Source organism: Phaethon aethereus (genome assembly GCF_964289735.1).
Source record: "Phaethon aethereus genome assembly, chromosome: 15".
Lineage (NCBI taxonomy): Eukaryota > Metazoa > Chordata > Aves > Phaethontiformes > Phaethontidae > Phaethon > Phaethon aethereus.
The window spans coordinates 110,029-126,776 of record NC_138591.1 but is presented as its reverse complement, the minus strand read 5'-3'; the positions used below and the strand labels follow the sequence as shown (position 1 = coordinate 126,776).

Genomic DNA, 16,748 nt, shown 5'->3' with positions numbered 1-16,748 from the left:
AAAGTGAACGAAGATACTAGTGTTGATGGGAGTCTCTGACTCAAATCTTTAAGGGCCAGACAATGTGTATTTCTGACTTTGTAGAGTGCCACTTCAAGTAATGAGAATGCTGAAGCTGTTACCTGAAATTTTATGGTATAGTTCTTAATATAAAGTGCCAAAACATTGTATGTTGCTTAGGACTGTCTCTCAGACTAAAAAAAACCAACCCAAAAACCCGCATATAAAGTTACTGAAAAGATATACTGAGATGTTTAAAAGAATTCCAGGAAGCATTTTATTCTTTTTAAGCTTAGGTAGTCAGTTTACCCTAAACTAGATGGAGTAGTTGAAATACATATGGCAGGTTCAAGCCTGCAAAAAAGTCAGAGGCTTCTTATGTGGTAGGTACTTGGAACAGGGCAATAACTTCATCATGTTTTCCAGCTGAAATATAGCCCAGAAGTTAGAAGCATTTACTTAATGTACTATTGGGTAAAAATAATCCCTGCATACCACTCTCCAGACATATTGATTAGAATATTTTTTTTTTAACTCATAACTAAGCTTCAGGTTCTTTACATAATAATTAAATGCCATAATTATCTTAAGTTACTTAATTTTTAAGGCCTTTATGTGCATAAATAGACCTACAAACCCACATATAGACTGAGGTTCACCCAAAGGAAGGCATTTACTAAGCACACCAAGTTATGGGTGAACAAGCTACACTGTTCACAAGAAAAATTCTTTATGTTACAACTCTTTGGGATTGTTGGGGTTTTTTATGTTCTTGTGGTATATAGGGGTTTTGTGGGGTTTTTTTTTGTTTTTTGTTGGGGTTTCTGGTTAGGTTTGGGGGGTGTGTTTTTGGGGGTTTTTTTTTACTTTTCAAATAGCTGATTTATTGGCTGTTGTTCCAGAAACTTTACAGTACCATCATCTTCTGGACTGCTCTCATCACTGCTTTCACTGGCATCATCCAGAGTGCTCCCGCTGTCCTCCTCAGATTCTTCAGTACTTTGTGCTAGTCTGGAAACATTTTTCAGGATTATAAAAGCGAAATAATTTGCAACAAGAAAAACAGTATTTAAATTAAATTTCATTACCCTGGGGAATTGATTGGTCTGTTGGGATTGGAAAATTCTTTTCCTGAGTCAACATCAAATGGATCTGGAAAAAGAAGGAAAAAATGCACACATTGATGAAGGTGGCATATTTTAGTGGTCTGCCTTCATTTTGGTTTCAAGAGACAATTATTGTCAGGGAGGGGAAGCCATAGGAAGTCTGGTTTCTCTCTTTGGTAAGTTTACCATAGTTGTTCAGTCAGAAACCAGGGGAGGTGAGAAAAAACTGCCAAGACCGGTCCCCCATCCCTGTCTTTTCACTCTTTTTCCATGCCCCAAGGGGTTTGGTAGCTCTTTAGGGGTAGTCTAACTGTAAACATAGGTTTTTAAGGCTTTTGGTAAGAAAACATGGATGTTCTCAGAATGGTTTAGTTCTAAAAGGGTTATCTAGTTAGTTCATGTCTACTGAGAAGTGAAATACAGCTGTCCAGGTTTAGGTCTTGCTGAGTAAGGATAGGGCTAGATTTACGCTGGCTTGCTTACACAGCTGGGGAGAACTGGTACCTCAGAAGAGTCAAATAAGGCGTGATAGCTTTGATACTACAGTCCATCTAGAAGATACAGAGGACTGTGGGTGAAAGTGTGCTTTTATTTGGCATAATAGTGTTGTCCCTTAAGAACCGTCTTCAGTTTAATGTAACAGTAGTTAGGCTTCCACGAAACAGCGCGATGATGTAATTCAGCGTAGCATGTCAGGGCAAAGAGATCAAAGTTCAGAGAAACTAGAGGCTGTCTACCATCTCCTTACAGTGTGATCCCCTGGCCTGTTTCTATGGGACTTAACTAGTTTGAAAGGAAGACATTAATTCTCTCTTCATATATTCTTGATCATTTGATTTGGCTTTTTCTGTGCTGTCTTGAATGACACCAAGCACTCACCTGTGAATATAGCCTGAAATACTGGCATACCATTAAGTTACTGGAAGATTTTGGGAATCAACTAGACTACTGTACTTATAAGATATTTGCATTATCTTTATAGGTCTGATTTTAAACGTCTTGATTAGGGACTATATAAACATGTCCATTAAAGGTCTTCCTTAGGTTTACATATAACTAACTTGCTGTCAGACTGTATACTTATATTTTTCTTATACTCCTCCTGAATTACTAGTTTGTTTACTCAGACTCTGCTTTTAACAACTGTAGATAAAATGAGGAACCGTTGTAGAAAATATGACATAGAAAATATTACTAGTTAGTTCTCCAATATCTCTAATTTAATCAGGGTATCTGCTCCACAGTTCACCTTGTGAATATACTACTATATACATTAAATTGATTCAGTCGTTTTCATCTTTTTGAGTTGAACAAAATAGGCAGACTTGCTTATAAGAAGAATACACAGTATAAAGACAGAACAACACATCTCAACAAAGCTCTTCTACCTTGCCAATATTTTAATGAGATTAATGGAAAAGATTGTAAGGAAACTAGTTAGGAAAAGGAGGTGTATGGTGTGTCTGTGTTTTTTCTTACCTATTTCTTCTTGTGTTTCTTGGACACTGGCTAAAAAGTCCTTTTCAACTCTCAGCACTTCTTCTTGACAATGACAGGCTGCATATTTTTCCAAGAGATTTTTGTTCAAGTCAATAAATGCCTTACCCCATTTAAATTTCCTTAGAAGAATGGTGGCTAGGTCTGGGAATCCTAAAACAAAATAAATGATCAGTTTTCTTTTTCAGTGTGACATTTCACTCAACTTACAGGTTTTTAAGTTCAGTACATACCCATGTATCACTACAATAGTGAGATGTTTACCAGCATTTTTTCAGTGTTCAGGGATTCAGACTTTTAAAAATATTAAAAATCTTTTCAAATTTCAGTTTAACTTGAAATATCTAACTGAATCCAAGAAAAGTTCATAGTCTTTTAGTGAATGTTATATAAAAATAGTTTGTAGATATAGAAATATTTTGTACAGGTAATGAACGATTCAAGCTCTAGCTCCCACAGTCCTTCAGTAAGACAGCAGTTGTACATACAAGATTTTCAAAAGGTAAGATTTGTCTGTAGTAGAGCATGTCTCTTCAATTGTCAAAAAAGTTCTGTGATGAGTTTGCAAAAAAACACAAGAGGAGGCAACTTCTTTTGTTCTTAACCAGAACCGACCCTGTTAACAGACAGCTGTTACCTCTCAATAAGACAAAGGTGCCTAAGGATTCAGAGTCTCCCTTCTCTGGTTTGTTTTTTATTTTTTTAACAGTTTTTCTAACATTAAGTGCCATCCTGACAAAACCAGGATCATCAGTTTATGGATCCTGTTTAGTAGCTGACATCAAGGCCCCACAGATACCTCTATGCTACCGGATACAAGTACTTGGAAGAAAGCTAGACAATCTGATTCCAAACTCAACAGAGTGATCACCAGTGGAACAGCATTACAGTTTATTCTATTGCAGATCATTTCTGATGATATATTAAGAATTACTATACTGATATAGTAAGAATTGCTGGTAACATATTTCACATCAGAGACATTGCAGCCTACCAACAATGCAAAAAGCTGCAGCAAAAGCTTCCACGCAGGACAGCTTGCATGGCCGACCATAGTTTACAGGATTTGCAGCCACCAAGTAAGGCAGCAGCCGTAGATGACTTCCTCTCATTCTCTTAAAGGGAGTTTCTTCTAATTTGGCCCATGAGCAATCTATGACTGCAATTCCGCTCTGAGCAATGACATGTCTGAAAAAAGAAACATCACTGTATTTGAAAAGTTATCATTGTATTGATGAAATAAGTTGAAGTGAGAATTACAATTGCCACTTTGTATGGGCAACAAATTTGCATACAAGCCTCCCCTTTTTGTCAATCAAAAAGCAGATGTTTTACAAATGATCTGATACAATGAGAAAGAATAGTAACATGCTTTTACTCTGAACATGCATATGGCAAAAAATATCCATACATTTCAAACTGAAAGTGCAAAATTCTAGGTTTAATAACGTGAAGAGTGTGGTTAATAGTAATGTTCTTAAACGTACACCAAGGTTCAGATTTAGGCTCTCCGCCAACTTCTAAAGACTAATCTTTTCTCTGAGTAAATACATCTTTATAAAAATTCTGCAGGAACTTTTGAAGAACATTCTCAACATTTCCCCCAAGTTTTTTAGTTAATGCATAGTGCTGCCTAGCTGATGAATATGGCATCATAAACAATACTATTGCTATAGGCCCGTGATTCTGAAGAAATTAACCTACAAACCACATACTTCGATTTTTCATTGGGATCTACGGATGCTTTTTTCACCTGATACCAGCTGTGTAAAAATGGTAACCTGATTTAATAAAATGGTGCTACTTCTCATGTTCATGCATCAACATAATGTAACAGAAAGGCCATATTTATTCTGTATGACAGTTTTGGCCACGAATCAGTGGTTAAAATGTTCTCCTCCCCAGTATACCACCACTACAGCATTTGAAGCAACTGCTCTTCCTCACAGCCTGCACCTCCATGGGCTTCGCAAACAGGCAGCGGGGCCACCTGGATGTAGGCCTCACCTGGGACTTACCTGTCAGCTGGAGAGACATACTCAGTAGCCAGAGGACTGAGGACGAGGCCCGGGAATCTCTGGCGGAGGCGCAGGGTTCGGAGCAACCCTTTTCGGGCCAGTTTCCTCCCGGTGCATTTCTTGGGATCGCAGTGTCCGAGCTCCCACATAGCAAGAGGACACGGGAACCTCACCTCCCGGGCGCCCCGCTTCGCGGCCTCCTCGCCCTCTAGGCAAACTGAAAACAGCAGGCGCGCATTAGGGCACGGCGCCGCGGCAGGGCTCAGGGCAGGACCCGGGGTCCCGCCCGGTCCTGGCCAGGCCGCGCCGCCGCTCGGCCCGGCGGCAGCCGCACGCTCCCACACCTCTCAGCGCGGCCTCCGCTTCCGCCGCGAAGGTGTCGAGGCTGCGAGCGCCGCGTCGTCCGCCCCTCCGCGGAGCAGCGCGCCGGCCATACTCCATGGTACCGTGCTCCACAGTCCCGCGCCTGGGCGGAGCGTCCGCCCTGTGGCTCCGCGGCCCCGCGCCCTTCCGTTTTCAGCGGAAGAGGTGATGGCGGCCGCCCGGCTGCTGCTGGCGGCGCTGGGCGCGACGCTGGGTGAGCGCGGGGGCAGGCGCGGGGTGAGCGGGTGGGTCCGTGGGTCGGTCCGCCAGCCCGTCGCAGTCAACTGCTCTCTGCTTGGCAGGTCTTTTCGCCTGGGCAGGGAAGATGAAGATCGTGGAGGAGCCGAACACTTTCGGGTACGTGGCTGCCCGCTCGCCGTGTCCCGCCACCCACCCGGACTCGGCGGGTCGGGTTCATCTGCTGCTCTGCCCGCTCCAGCCTGTCCGTTCCTCTGGGGAAGGGCGGGCCTGGCTGGGTTGGGGCAGTTCTGCCGGCTCCGCTGCTGGGCCCGCGGCAGGGGTCTCCGCTCGCCGTGCGTCGTGTGTGGCTGTAGGTGTTGGGACACTCGGGTAGAGGAGGATATAACCACAGCCAGATGCATAACTCTGTCTTAAACGTTTAACTCTCTTTCTTTTGAAAGGCTGAATAACCCATTCTTGCCTCAGACAAATAGGCTGCAGCCAAAGATGTCCCCATCTGCAATATCAGGTATATGCAAGCATTACCTTTTTTTGTAGAGTTTTCATCATTTAGTGATGGCCATTTGCAGAATAGTCTACCTTGACTTTATACAGGCAAAGATTAATTTTATTTGTCATTTTATGAGCATCCTGGAAAATAAGCATGGGCAAATATATTTTATTGTGCTTCTGAAGGGTTAAAACCTAGATTAACGTCTTTGGTGTGCCATGTCCCAGTGCTGTTTGGACTGCTTTTGTCACAGTGCTAGCTATATGTTTGATTCTCTGTTTTTTGAGCCAGTCACAGATCCTTCTGATTCTTTCTACAGACTTTTTGAAACAATCCCTGACATCCTTGAGGTTGTCATAGAGAAGTCATCCCATCATCTGATAGTACTCAAAAATTGTTCTAAAAAAGTCATATGAGCATTCTTGGAACAAGACACAAAGGCTTAGTTTCACACACAAAGTCTGTGTGCTGCAATATAAATCCACCACTTTAGCAAACCAAACAGGAATCTAAACATAAGGAAAATAAAAATAAACAGGATTCTCCATATATGGAGGAGAGTAGATAAAATAAACATTGAATGCAAAGAGTAAGCAAAAGGAAATAACTCTTGTCTTTACTGCTAACCTTAGGCACAGAATTAAACCTTGTTCAGGTTCAAGAAAGGCATTTTCGTATGGTGTCATTGAACGTGATTATGCTTAATATCTTCATAAACCCAAATGAAATGTATAAATTCTTTCATATATACTGCATGTGAAAAGTGAAATAGTTATAAATGGGATTAGTAATAGTTAGAATGCTGAATGGAAAGATGCCAAAAATAGCAGGGAAAAAAGTTAAGAGGAGAGTATACTAGAAATCCTTTTTTGCTGGATCAGGGAACTTACATGTAGCCAAAAATTGGGAGTGTCTATGGCACTGGAATCTAGGGCATGGATCCCTGTCTTGCACAATTATGTCTTTAGCATGGAAACCTTACTCGTTCTTTTCTTTTACAAGAGAGCTGGGGTAGTAGTTCTTATAATTTCTCCTTTAGAGCATTTGCCCAGGAAATGGAGGCATGAGTTTAATGCATTCCTCAGGGACATTCAAACTTGCTTTTCTTCCTCTGTGGGGAGAGCATCGTAATCGCTAAGGCACAGATTGCATGTAGTAGAAGGGCAAACCCTTTGTCCGAGCTGGTGATAATCTGTAGAATGAAATGCAAGATCATACAGTGAGAAAAAAACACATGGGAAAGAGAACCTGCCAGTATCCCAGTCGTTAGGGCATTCTGGAAGGCATGATTCTGATGGTCTGATCTTTGTTTATAGGATGGCTTGTCTAGATCTTTGGAAAAAGTACATAAGCAATCCTGGCAGGGGGGAATTGCAATCCGGGGTGGGGTTTTATTTTATTTGCTTTGTGATCTCTTTTTGTGTCCTGTCCTCACAAATATTTAATCATTCCATGCAAAATTACCTTAAACCAGGGACACTGAAATACCCCTATAGCACATAGTTCAGAACTTTTGGTCCTTTTTTGATTGACAAGTTACCTGTCTTGGATTTCTTTGACAGCGAGGCTGGAATGGTCAGTTCTACAGGAGTAGAATTGTAACTGCTGACCTGACATTAAAAGATTTCTCTTATTGAATACTAACTGGATCAGACTGCAAAGGCAAACTGTGAAAAGCAGTATCTAGTTTGAGAATCTGTGAAACTTAAACACGCATCACTGTCAATATTCTGAGCAAATGGGCTTTACTAGTATAAACTGGAGGACTGGGGACAGACAGCAGCCAAGCAAGAGTTCTAGTGATTTTAATGTTAGATTTTGGAAAGATCAGCACTGATGATTCCTTTTATGGATCTGGCCTCCAAATATTTGTTTGTATACAGGTTTCTTATTTCTATCGTAGAAGAGGCTTATCTATTTCACTGAGTATTGAAGATGAAAAATGTTAAAGATCATGATGCAAACCAATATAGCACGAGTGGGAACTTACAGTAACCCATATGGAAGATCCAAATTTCCTTATGTAGAGTGGAAAACTAAATTTGTCACATACTCCTTGCAGTTTTGTCACCACAGTAACTTGCTTAAATTTAACAAAAACATTATTCTTCCTTGATGTCATTTTGTGGTGTTTTTAGGCCCTGCACATCTCTTTAGGCTTGCTGGCAAGTGTTTCAGTTTTGTGGAATCCACGTGAGTAATGGATTTGGCTATTTGATTCTATATATTTATTAGAAATTAACTAGTTTTTCATTTCAGTCTGAAACATTTCTTATTTTCTTTTTCTTTTTTTTTTTTCCTTTTAAGGTACAAGTATGAGTTTTGTCCTTTCCATAATGTCACTCAGCATGAGCAGACTTTTCGATGGAATGCCTATAGTGGGATTTTAGGGTGAGGCTTTTAGACCTTTAAGTTTTACCTATGTTGTTAGCAGACCATTTTACAGATTGTCAAAAAGGAGTCAGTTTTAAAATCAAGGTTCTTTTATTGGTCAGCTTAGGTCATTGTAGTTCCCATGGTGTTATGCATAAAAATATCCTGTCTTGAAAAATTCAGATTTTTTCGTTGATAAATATTAACCTCCTGTTTTAGCTGGAGGCTGATTAATAACCAGTGCCAACTGCAGGTGTGATATGTTAATGTGTGAAATTCAATAATGTGTAACTACAGCTTATATTAACAAAGATTTCATGTCTTTTAACTATTTTCACTTCAAGTTGAATATAACCTTACAAAATTAAATGAGTGCTTTATGCCTATGTGGTTGTGTTAAACATATTTAATAAAAGGTAATAAAAGACTCAATGTAGACCCAAAAAATATCCCAAAGTATTCAAAGACCCCAGAGTATCCAAATCATAAGACCTAAAATAAATTTAATTATAAACCAGAGCACTGCTTTAAAATTACTGCTTTTCAAAATATTTTGTATATTTTGTATATAGATATATTTTTTTTCCCTATGTGAACAATAATTAGTGAGCCAATATGAGAGAAAAAGGGTACATCAAGATGTTGAGAGTATCATTGGCTTTAGGACTAGCAGAAGTAGAGACTATTTTTTGTAGGTGCTCTCACCAGCACTAGAAATCCTGCAAACAATTTGAGTTGCACAGGGTACATAGCATCTTGGAATTTGTTGTGGGATTGACCTATAAGCTGTATTTTATTGGATTTAAACATGGATTTGTAAGTGAAAATGGTTTGCAAACTGAAAGCTGATCCAAAACAGTGATCTCAAAGTAATGTTCATGTGCCGCATACAGCAGCCTGGGTAACAAACTACGCTGTTTTATAAGGGCTTGGCTGTAAGAAATGGAAATACTAAGCCAACAAAAATGAAGTATATACAGTTAAATTTAACATGGCGTAAGGGTATTCCTGTTTTTCTTCCTGAGTGCTCACCTTCTTCTTTCCAGTAACTTAAAATAGAATTATGTCCTGTTTTTTCAGAATCTGGCATGAATGGGAAATTGACAACAACACATTTGTTGGAATGTGGATGAGGGAAGGAGACTCATGTGAAACTAAGAGCAGACAGACAAAGGTATAATAACCTAGACTATGCTAATTCAGACAGCATGACTCTACACACACTGATGACACTCTACAGACTGAAGCATTCCTACCTTGAAGAAGTCATCATTTAAGATGTGATGTAAAACATAAAGATGAATTCCTGTAGCAGCTAGGTGAATGGATGGAGGAGGCAAGCTAAAATCAGGATAAAATTTTGAAGACGTTTACTTACATGTTCACACTGGTCACTTTTAACTCCTTTTTTCCTTGATAGAAACAAGAAATTTCCTTGACTCAACATATCATCCACTTGATAGAGTGGAATATTCTGGTATTATCACTGCTGTAGAAACATACACTGCTTTGTAATTTGTGTCAGGAAAAATAAAGAAAAACTGCTATTTCTTGAATTTAAGATGCCAGCGTATTGTACTAAGAACATCCATGAAAGAGGGAAAAGAACTAGGCAGTTAACAACAGTGTGCTAAGCTAAGTAAGGTGTTAAAACAAGAGCAGAGGGCATGCAAGGAGAATTAAGGAAGGAATTGAATATATGGGAGTGACATATGAACCAACTCAAGAGAAGCAGATTCTGGTGTGAGTACATTTTAAAGAAAAAGTAAAAAATTCTTGTTTTGTTGAGTGTTTAAAATGTTCCTTTTCACATTCATACAGTCTCTGTGCCAAGAAACTATTCAAGTAGAAGGGTAAGGAAGGGTGTCTGAGAGTTGCCCAATGTGTGGCAGATGATTTGCACATGTCCTTTATCCTTTTATTCATTAATGGTTTTCTTTGTCCACCTCCCATTTCAGTGTATTACACAGTTTTACAGATACAGTGAATTAAACCTCACATGCCCTGGTGACGCATATCACTATTGTGAAGAAGAGTTAAAGTACAATGATGGGTGACAATACAATATTTAAGAGAGAGGCATATATAGTTGAAATAATAGCTAATGTGAGGATGGGATAAGGACAAAATATCTTGGCCAAGGTGAAAATACTCTGCATTGTAATGCAGGTGCCTTGTTAACATCTTTATCTGCCATAGGGGCTCCAGAAAGAATACTATTCTTGTATGACCTTTGTGATTTAAATCTTTCACTGGCATTTAGTTTTGAACAGAGAGAAAATAACTGATGCTGCAAGTTTGAAAATGAAAACAAATTTCTACAGGGTAGATGTGTATTTTTCTCTTTATTTAGCACATTGGTCAGAACTAAAATTTAAGTGAATTATGCTTCTGTTAGATGAGATTATAAAGGTTGTCCTATTCACCCTTCATTTTACTCTCATTCTTGCTGTAAATATGGTGCTTGGGAGTCCAAGGAACAATGATAGGTGTGGGGGATCATTTTCCATTAGAGGAAGCAATTTTTGCATTTGAGAAAATAATTTGAAGATATGCTTGCTGTGAATCTTTTTCTATGGGTGACAGCACTTGAAAATTTGACATGACAATATGTACAGAAATGCATCTTCTAGCACTGGAAGGGATCAAATTGATCATCAATGCTGGTCCTGTTTAGTGTGGGGGTGTTTCTCTCATCTTTGTTTTTACTGATGTTTAGGTTCATCTTGTTTGTGGAAAGAGCAATAAATTGGCTTATGTGTCTGAGCCAAGTACTTGTGTTTACTCTCTGATGTTTGAGACTCCTCTTGTGTGCCATCCCCACTCTCTTTTAGGTAAGATTTAGAAAATCATTTGTGTGTGGAGCAGCTGGCATGTTATGCCAAACTCAGAGTGTAAATTTTAAGGTTCCTTGAGTTTGTAACTTGATATAAATGAGTATTAAATGTAACATATACTATGAAGTGTATTTTAAATCCCAATCATTATAACACAAAAGTATTTCTCAAATAAATTGTCATTACTAGTATAGGCCCAGTGTTTTTTTGCTTTTTTTTCATGGACTGGTTGTAGGAATCAGCCCTGTAGCAGCTGCTCATTTACTTACATTACAGAAAGGGGGAGCTCAGTTAGAATTACATTCAACAAAGAAATATGAGGCCTTCTAGCTGGAAATAAGAAATTTTGGTCGGTGGCATTCCCCAGAAACTTTAAATGCGTGAAGCGGAATTTAAATTTAACCCCAACTCTTGAAAGCAGTACTATATAGCAGACTATATGTACTGTATAGAAACATTGAGTTCTTAAAACAAATACGCTTGCATGCTACTAGAGGAGCATTTAACTAATGCAGGACAGTGCTGTTGGTTTTTACACGGTTTGACTTCCATTTTTCAGTTTATCCGACTCTGACTGAAGCATTACAAAGGAAGTGGGATGAAGCAGAGCAGCTTCTGTATGATGAACTAATAACTGACCAGGTTTGTTAATTCCTTCCAACTCTGTTTGGTAAAGAACAATTAGTGTTAAATAGCCAAACATGGCTTCTGCAGTTTCTCCTTTTGGAATGGCTGCATATATTCTGCAGTTGGCAAATAGAAATTTTTGTGCTCTGTAACTGCTGTAACGGCTGGTGATTGTAATGTTTTCTACAGTGAAGTTTGAGGAATTGGAATGGCCAGTGCAAATTGCAAACAGAGATAAGTCTGGCGTGGATTGCTCTGTTGTCTTTTGGAAACTTTGTTTTTTAGGGATACAGAAAAATACTGAAAGATATTTTTGAGGAAGCAGGACTTCTAAAAGCAACAGAAGAACAGGACGTTGAGAAACAGAACAAGAAAATAAGTCTGGAGTTTGAAACAGTGGAGAAGTGCAGTAAGGTATAGAGAGTAATATTTACAATGTGGAATTAAATTGCCATCTTTATACTGTATGATAGTATCAGTGTGACAGCATTATGTAAATACTCTTTTGATTCAGCTGAAATCTATTCATGGGATTATCTTTTCTGGTTTCAATATGTAACTTGTCTGCATACAGAGTGATTTGATATCTTTGTTCTAGCCCTTAAGTGAAAACCAAACCACCACAACTGAATGCCCAATAAGAAAATGGGGGAGTATGTAGGAATTAGTGTAGGCACTTGGGTTATGAACACCTAGTAAGTACTGTTTCTGGGCAATATCAATCTGGAAATAGGAAGAAATTACTAGTGAAAATAAATGCGTAACCAGCCTTGGGAACGTTGACACTTCTCTCTGCGGATAATTACCCAGACTTGTGTCAGAATGCATTGGCCGTTACAAAAGGAAAAGGCAGAATGATCTATTCTGTGTCCATTTCTGAATGACTTTCATGTATGTGAACAGTCCTGCAGCAGAATTGAAATGGGGAAAATAGAGGTAGAAGGTGTTCTCAGCCTAAAAGAGTGCAAGCTGAACATCAAAAGAAGAGCATGGAAGGGAATTAACTCATTATAATGTAGAGAAGAAGCTGCTGTTGTCATTTTATTTGAAAATGTAGCAAAGACAAAACATCATGTAGTAATTTATAGAATCATAGAATAGTTTGGGTTGGAAGGGACCTTTAAAGGTCATCTGGTCCAACCCACCTGCAATACCTACAGTATTTAATAATTCGTACGTCTTTTTCTGGCTTCATCATAGCTTAATTGACATGAAGTTGGCTGTTTGGTAACCACAGAATCTTAAATAGTTAAATCTTTTGCTCTTTCTTAATCTGTGTAAAAAATGAAACACAACGAACAACTGGGGCTTCTTCGAGATTTCAGGTATGTGGTTTGAGTCTCAAAAGTACTAAGCAATCCCTGGCTCTTTAAATTAATAGAAACTGATGAAAGCAAGAACATGAAGTTACTAGATCAAGAGTTGAGGAAGTGACAATTTCCAGACTAGCATTGTTATATAAAATAATGCAAGGCTAGTCCTGTAGCAAACTTATGAATGCAGTTGTGTGCTATGATAAAATGCTAGTTAGAGGATAGATCCATAATAGTTACAGAAAGCACTCCTAATTTTTACTCTTAGCATTGGAAAAAGCTGGCTCCTGTTTTGGCAACATAGAAATATATCTTTTTATAAAATTTGCACCTTGTTCTTGGAATAAGCAGTTTATCTTTAAAGTCAAAAGCTCTAACAGCTGTGCACAAACTCATTAGTTTTTATAAACTCCCGTTTTATATATGCATTTGGAGAGGGGGAGAACCAGTTTAAATGTATTTTCTTTCTTAGGAATACAAGCAACTTTCTAAAGAAATAAAAAAACTTAGAGATTTATTGAGTCAGCATGGTATTGCATACAAAGGAAATACTGGTGAGTTTTTTGGTATCGTTCTTTTTCATTATTGTCTTCAGAATGCGAATACCCAAATGTTGTTTTCAGTTACAGCAAGGATTAAATAATCTGTCATATATGGAGGTAAGATTCAGTAGACGAAGTTTTTAGTAAGTACTTAGGTCTTGATTCCTGTGCAAGAGGACTTATTCTGCCCCCCAAAAACCTGTTGATGATTTGAAATTTTAGCTTTATAGAAAAACTTTCACTGCTGTTGTATTTGACTTTTGTCTCCAGTACTTAAGGTGCCAAAGAAAATCAGTGTTAGAGCATTCATAGCACATAATCATCTTTTAAGTAACTCCATTTTCTGCATAGTCAACCACAAGGCTTGACTTCTTCAAGAACACTTGAAATGTTCTCTGTATCTGAACTGTTTTTATCCTTTCTTAGTCAGCTCTTCCTTCTGTTTGGTTTCTGTTAGGTAAGTACCATACCCCATGCAGTTCTTAGAAGGAAAGACTGTTTGGTGCTTGCTATGAAGAAGCAATGCTTATCTGGATTAATTCCAGACAAGGTGTTTTTGGGGTGGGGTTTTTTTGGTTTTTTGTTCCCCCTTCCAATTCCTTCCAGTCCATCATGCCATTACATCAGCTATTTCTCTGAGGAGGATTTAATTTCCCGGAACATATATTTACACCTTTTATGTTCAGAACTGGCACCTCAAGAAAACAATGAACCTTTGAGCTAATTAAGTTAGCTTAAAATTAGTGACATCCTTAATTTTTTTCTTCTTCTTGTTTTGAGAAACTTTATTCTCTGTTTTTTTTTTTAAAGTGATGACTTTCTTTTCTAGGGAAAATTCACCATATTAGAATTTTTGTAAAACATTTTATCTGCGTATTTGAACTATTAACTATGTAACTTGCACAGTATTTCTGCGTGAGAACTTAATTATTGCATATTAGAACTGTATAATAAAAAGCAGAATTCACAGCTTACTCTAGATGACTTACTTCAAAACTATTTAGTGAATTCTATGACAAAAATATTTTGGTGTTTAAAAGCAGAAATAACTGATGTCTTAAACTAAATATTACAGCTGAAAATACCAGTGTTGAACATGTAAGTCACCAACTGGCAACTGCAGTGACAACTGTTTTTAATGGGTCAAAGGATGATGACCACCTGCATGGCGATACAGGAATTTGGAATGACACACTATGAAGAAACTTGGGTGGTAAACAGCAAGTTCGTACAGAATGTCAAGCAAGTTCAAAGTGTATTGTGGCACTAGATTTACCTTCTGCAAGTATTCTTGACTTTCTGAATTTCTGCCCTAAAGCAAAGGGAACATAATGGGACTGAGGGCTCACCATGACTGAGAACAGGTGGCTAGTTTCTGAAGACATTTGTAAAACTTCTTTGCTAAGGATGGTAATGGGCATAGGTTTACATATTCTATGTCTCCAGTCCCAGGCCTGTTACTTTCTTTGATCAAGCATGGTAACAGGTGGTGTAAATACAAAATAGTTCAAGAGTATTGCTGTAAGATGTTGTATGAAGGGTAATAATTACAGTATTAAGGACATGCTGTTTTATCTGTACACTAAAATGTTTTCTACCACAGCAGTGCATAATGCGCTACTCTACCCACCTGTCTTCTGAGGTCGATGGATAGCTGTTCAGGATGTGATGGAAAGGTGGTATGAAAACACCAAATTGTTTTAAACGAATAGTTAAGGGAATACATGGCAATTCTCTGTACACAATATGGAATAAAATGGGCCCTTCCAACACAAGCTCTGGAAACATTACTGTAGGAGTCGGCGAACGCGAGAACGCCGTCTCCAGTCGTTTTGCCTCCTCCTACCGTCCGGTTCGTGAACCTGCCGGGAGGCGAGCGCGCGGGCCTCCCGCACTCCTTCGTCGTTTCGGCTGCCCCCACGTCGGCAACAACCGCGCGCTCTCCCCGCGGCACCTCGCGCCGTCCCCGCCCCACTGCCCCCTGTGCCCGGGCAGACCGCCCGCGAGCCTGTGGGCGAGCCTGCGGCCACCGGCGCTTCCGCTTCCGGGCAGCGCAGGGAAGAGCCGGGCGGGGCGTTGCGCCAGGATGAGCTGGGCGCTGGGCCGCTCGCGGTGAGGTGGCGGGTGTGGGGCCGCGGGTGCTGGCTGCGCGCTCCGCTCCCCTGACGCGTGTGTCTTTGCAGGGCGCGGTGCTCCCTGCGCCTGCCTGGCCCCCGAAGGTGGCTGGCGCGGCGGCGGGGCCCAGAGGGCGCGGCGGGCGCGGATTCGGAAGGCGGGGGGGCCATCCCCTTCTCCGCCAGCAAGGCCAGTCCGCGGGTGTGGAGCGTCAGCCGGTCTATGGGGAGTGACCACGAGAGGCCGTGGGGGAAGGTGCTGCCTGTCAGTCTGCTGGGCGCTGGGCTGTTGCTGTGGTGTGTGTTAAGGGAAAAAACGGAGATTGATGAGCGATTGGAAGCAGTTTTCTCCGGTCAGATCGTGGACTCTTTAGATGTGGCCCAAAAAAGCAATGCTCCCGTGCAACCGCAGAAGGAGAAGTGAGAACGGGAGTGCGACTGCAGTGAAGAAGCTGCCTGAAGTTTGCTGGCATTCACCTGGTTAAAAGTTGTACTGATACTTTAGTGGGAAAACTTGTTTTTTCAGTCAGTTGGCTGCCTTATCTTGAAAGCTTGATTCCTTCATGTATTGTGCTGCTTTCTATGCTGGTCTTAGCTTAGTAGTGCAAGGAGTAGTTTCTTCCTGCATTGTACGGTAGGGATGAACAGGATGCATTGCTAATCAGCTTGCATTTGAAGATGTGTGTTGTACAACCCATCTCTTTTCCATGGATTATTTTTCTTAAATGTACAGTGTATTAAATACCAAAGCTCTAAGTCTGTAAAATTGCTGCTGAAGGTGACCTTCATTTGATATTTTGCTAGTCACAGAGTATGTTCAACTTACATTGAAGACAACTGTAAATGTATGATTCATTAATATGTGATTCTTTGTGTTCTGGTCTTTTTTTGTAATTCTACTAAATAATGTAGAAATTATTACCTTCTTCAACCCTCAATGCAGAGTTGGTGCTTGTTTTCTAGACTGGAACTTTTTAGGCATGCCTGATTTAGCTGATCATTATTGGTAAAAGATCTTTGCAGCAAAGTGATTGGCTTGCATTATACTGGGGAGGAAAACCCTAGTTTCATTGAAAAATTTAGTATCTAGTTTTTCCTACAGATTCATCGATACTCAAACTTGCACACTCTGGAGACTTTTCTTGGGAGAGGAAGAATCTAAGCTACTAAGCAACTTGGTTCCCTTCAAAGTTAGAGGCATTATTTTAAGCTTTCCAATGTAAAAATGCAAAACTTTTTGAGCCATTAAAATTCCTAATTAAAAAAA

General features: G+C 39.7%; 3 protein-coding genes across 3 annotated transcripts; 2 read left to right on the top strand and 1 right to left on the bottom strand.

Moving 5' to 3' along the window:
* Positions 1 to 840: 840 nt before the first annotated feature.
* On the bottom strand, positions 841 to 5,062 carry TSR3 (TSR3 ribosome maturation factor; the record flags this gene model as incomplete). Its single annotated transcript, XM_082006547.1, has 6 exons — positions 841 to 1,011; positions 1,089 to 1,152; positions 2,586 to 2,756; positions 3,598 to 3,791; positions 4,622 to 4,838; positions 4,966 to 5,062. The coding sequence occupies 6 exons, from the start codon at positions 5,060 to 5,062 to the stop codon at positions 864 to 866; spliced, it is 891 nt and encodes a 296-aa protein (XP_081862673.1). The 3' UTR covers positions 841 to 863.
* A 66-nt stretch (positions 5,063 to 5,128) lies between these two features.
* On the top strand, positions 5,129 to 14,567 carry GNPTG (N-acetylglucosamine-1-phosphate transferase subunit gamma; the record flags this gene model as incomplete). The annotated part of the gene is made up of 11 exons (XM_082006520.1): positions 5,129 to 5,198; positions 5,287 to 5,341; positions 5,626 to 5,693; positions 7,814 to 7,868; positions 7,983 to 8,066; positions 9,129 to 9,222; positions 10,768 to 10,882; positions 11,445 to 11,527; positions 11,798 to 11,926; positions 13,298 to 13,379; positions 14,443 to 14,567. Exons 1-11 carry the CDS (start codon positions 5,153 to 5,155, stop codon positions 14,565 to 14,567), a joined length of 936 nt encoding a protein of 311 aa, XP_081862646.1. The 5' UTR covers positions 5,129 to 5,152.
* Positions 14,568 to 15,453: 886 nt separating this feature from the next.
* Positions 15,454 to 15,905, top strand: UQCC4 (ubiquinol-cytochrome c reductase complex assembly factor 4; the record flags this gene model as incomplete). Its single annotated transcript, XM_082006470.1, has 2 exons — positions 15,454 to 15,479; positions 15,551 to 15,905. 2 exons carry the CDS (start codon positions 15,454 to 15,456, stop codon positions 15,903 to 15,905), a joined length of 381 nt encoding a protein of 126 aa, XP_081862596.1.
* Positions 15,906 to 16,748: the final 843 nt, after the last annotated feature.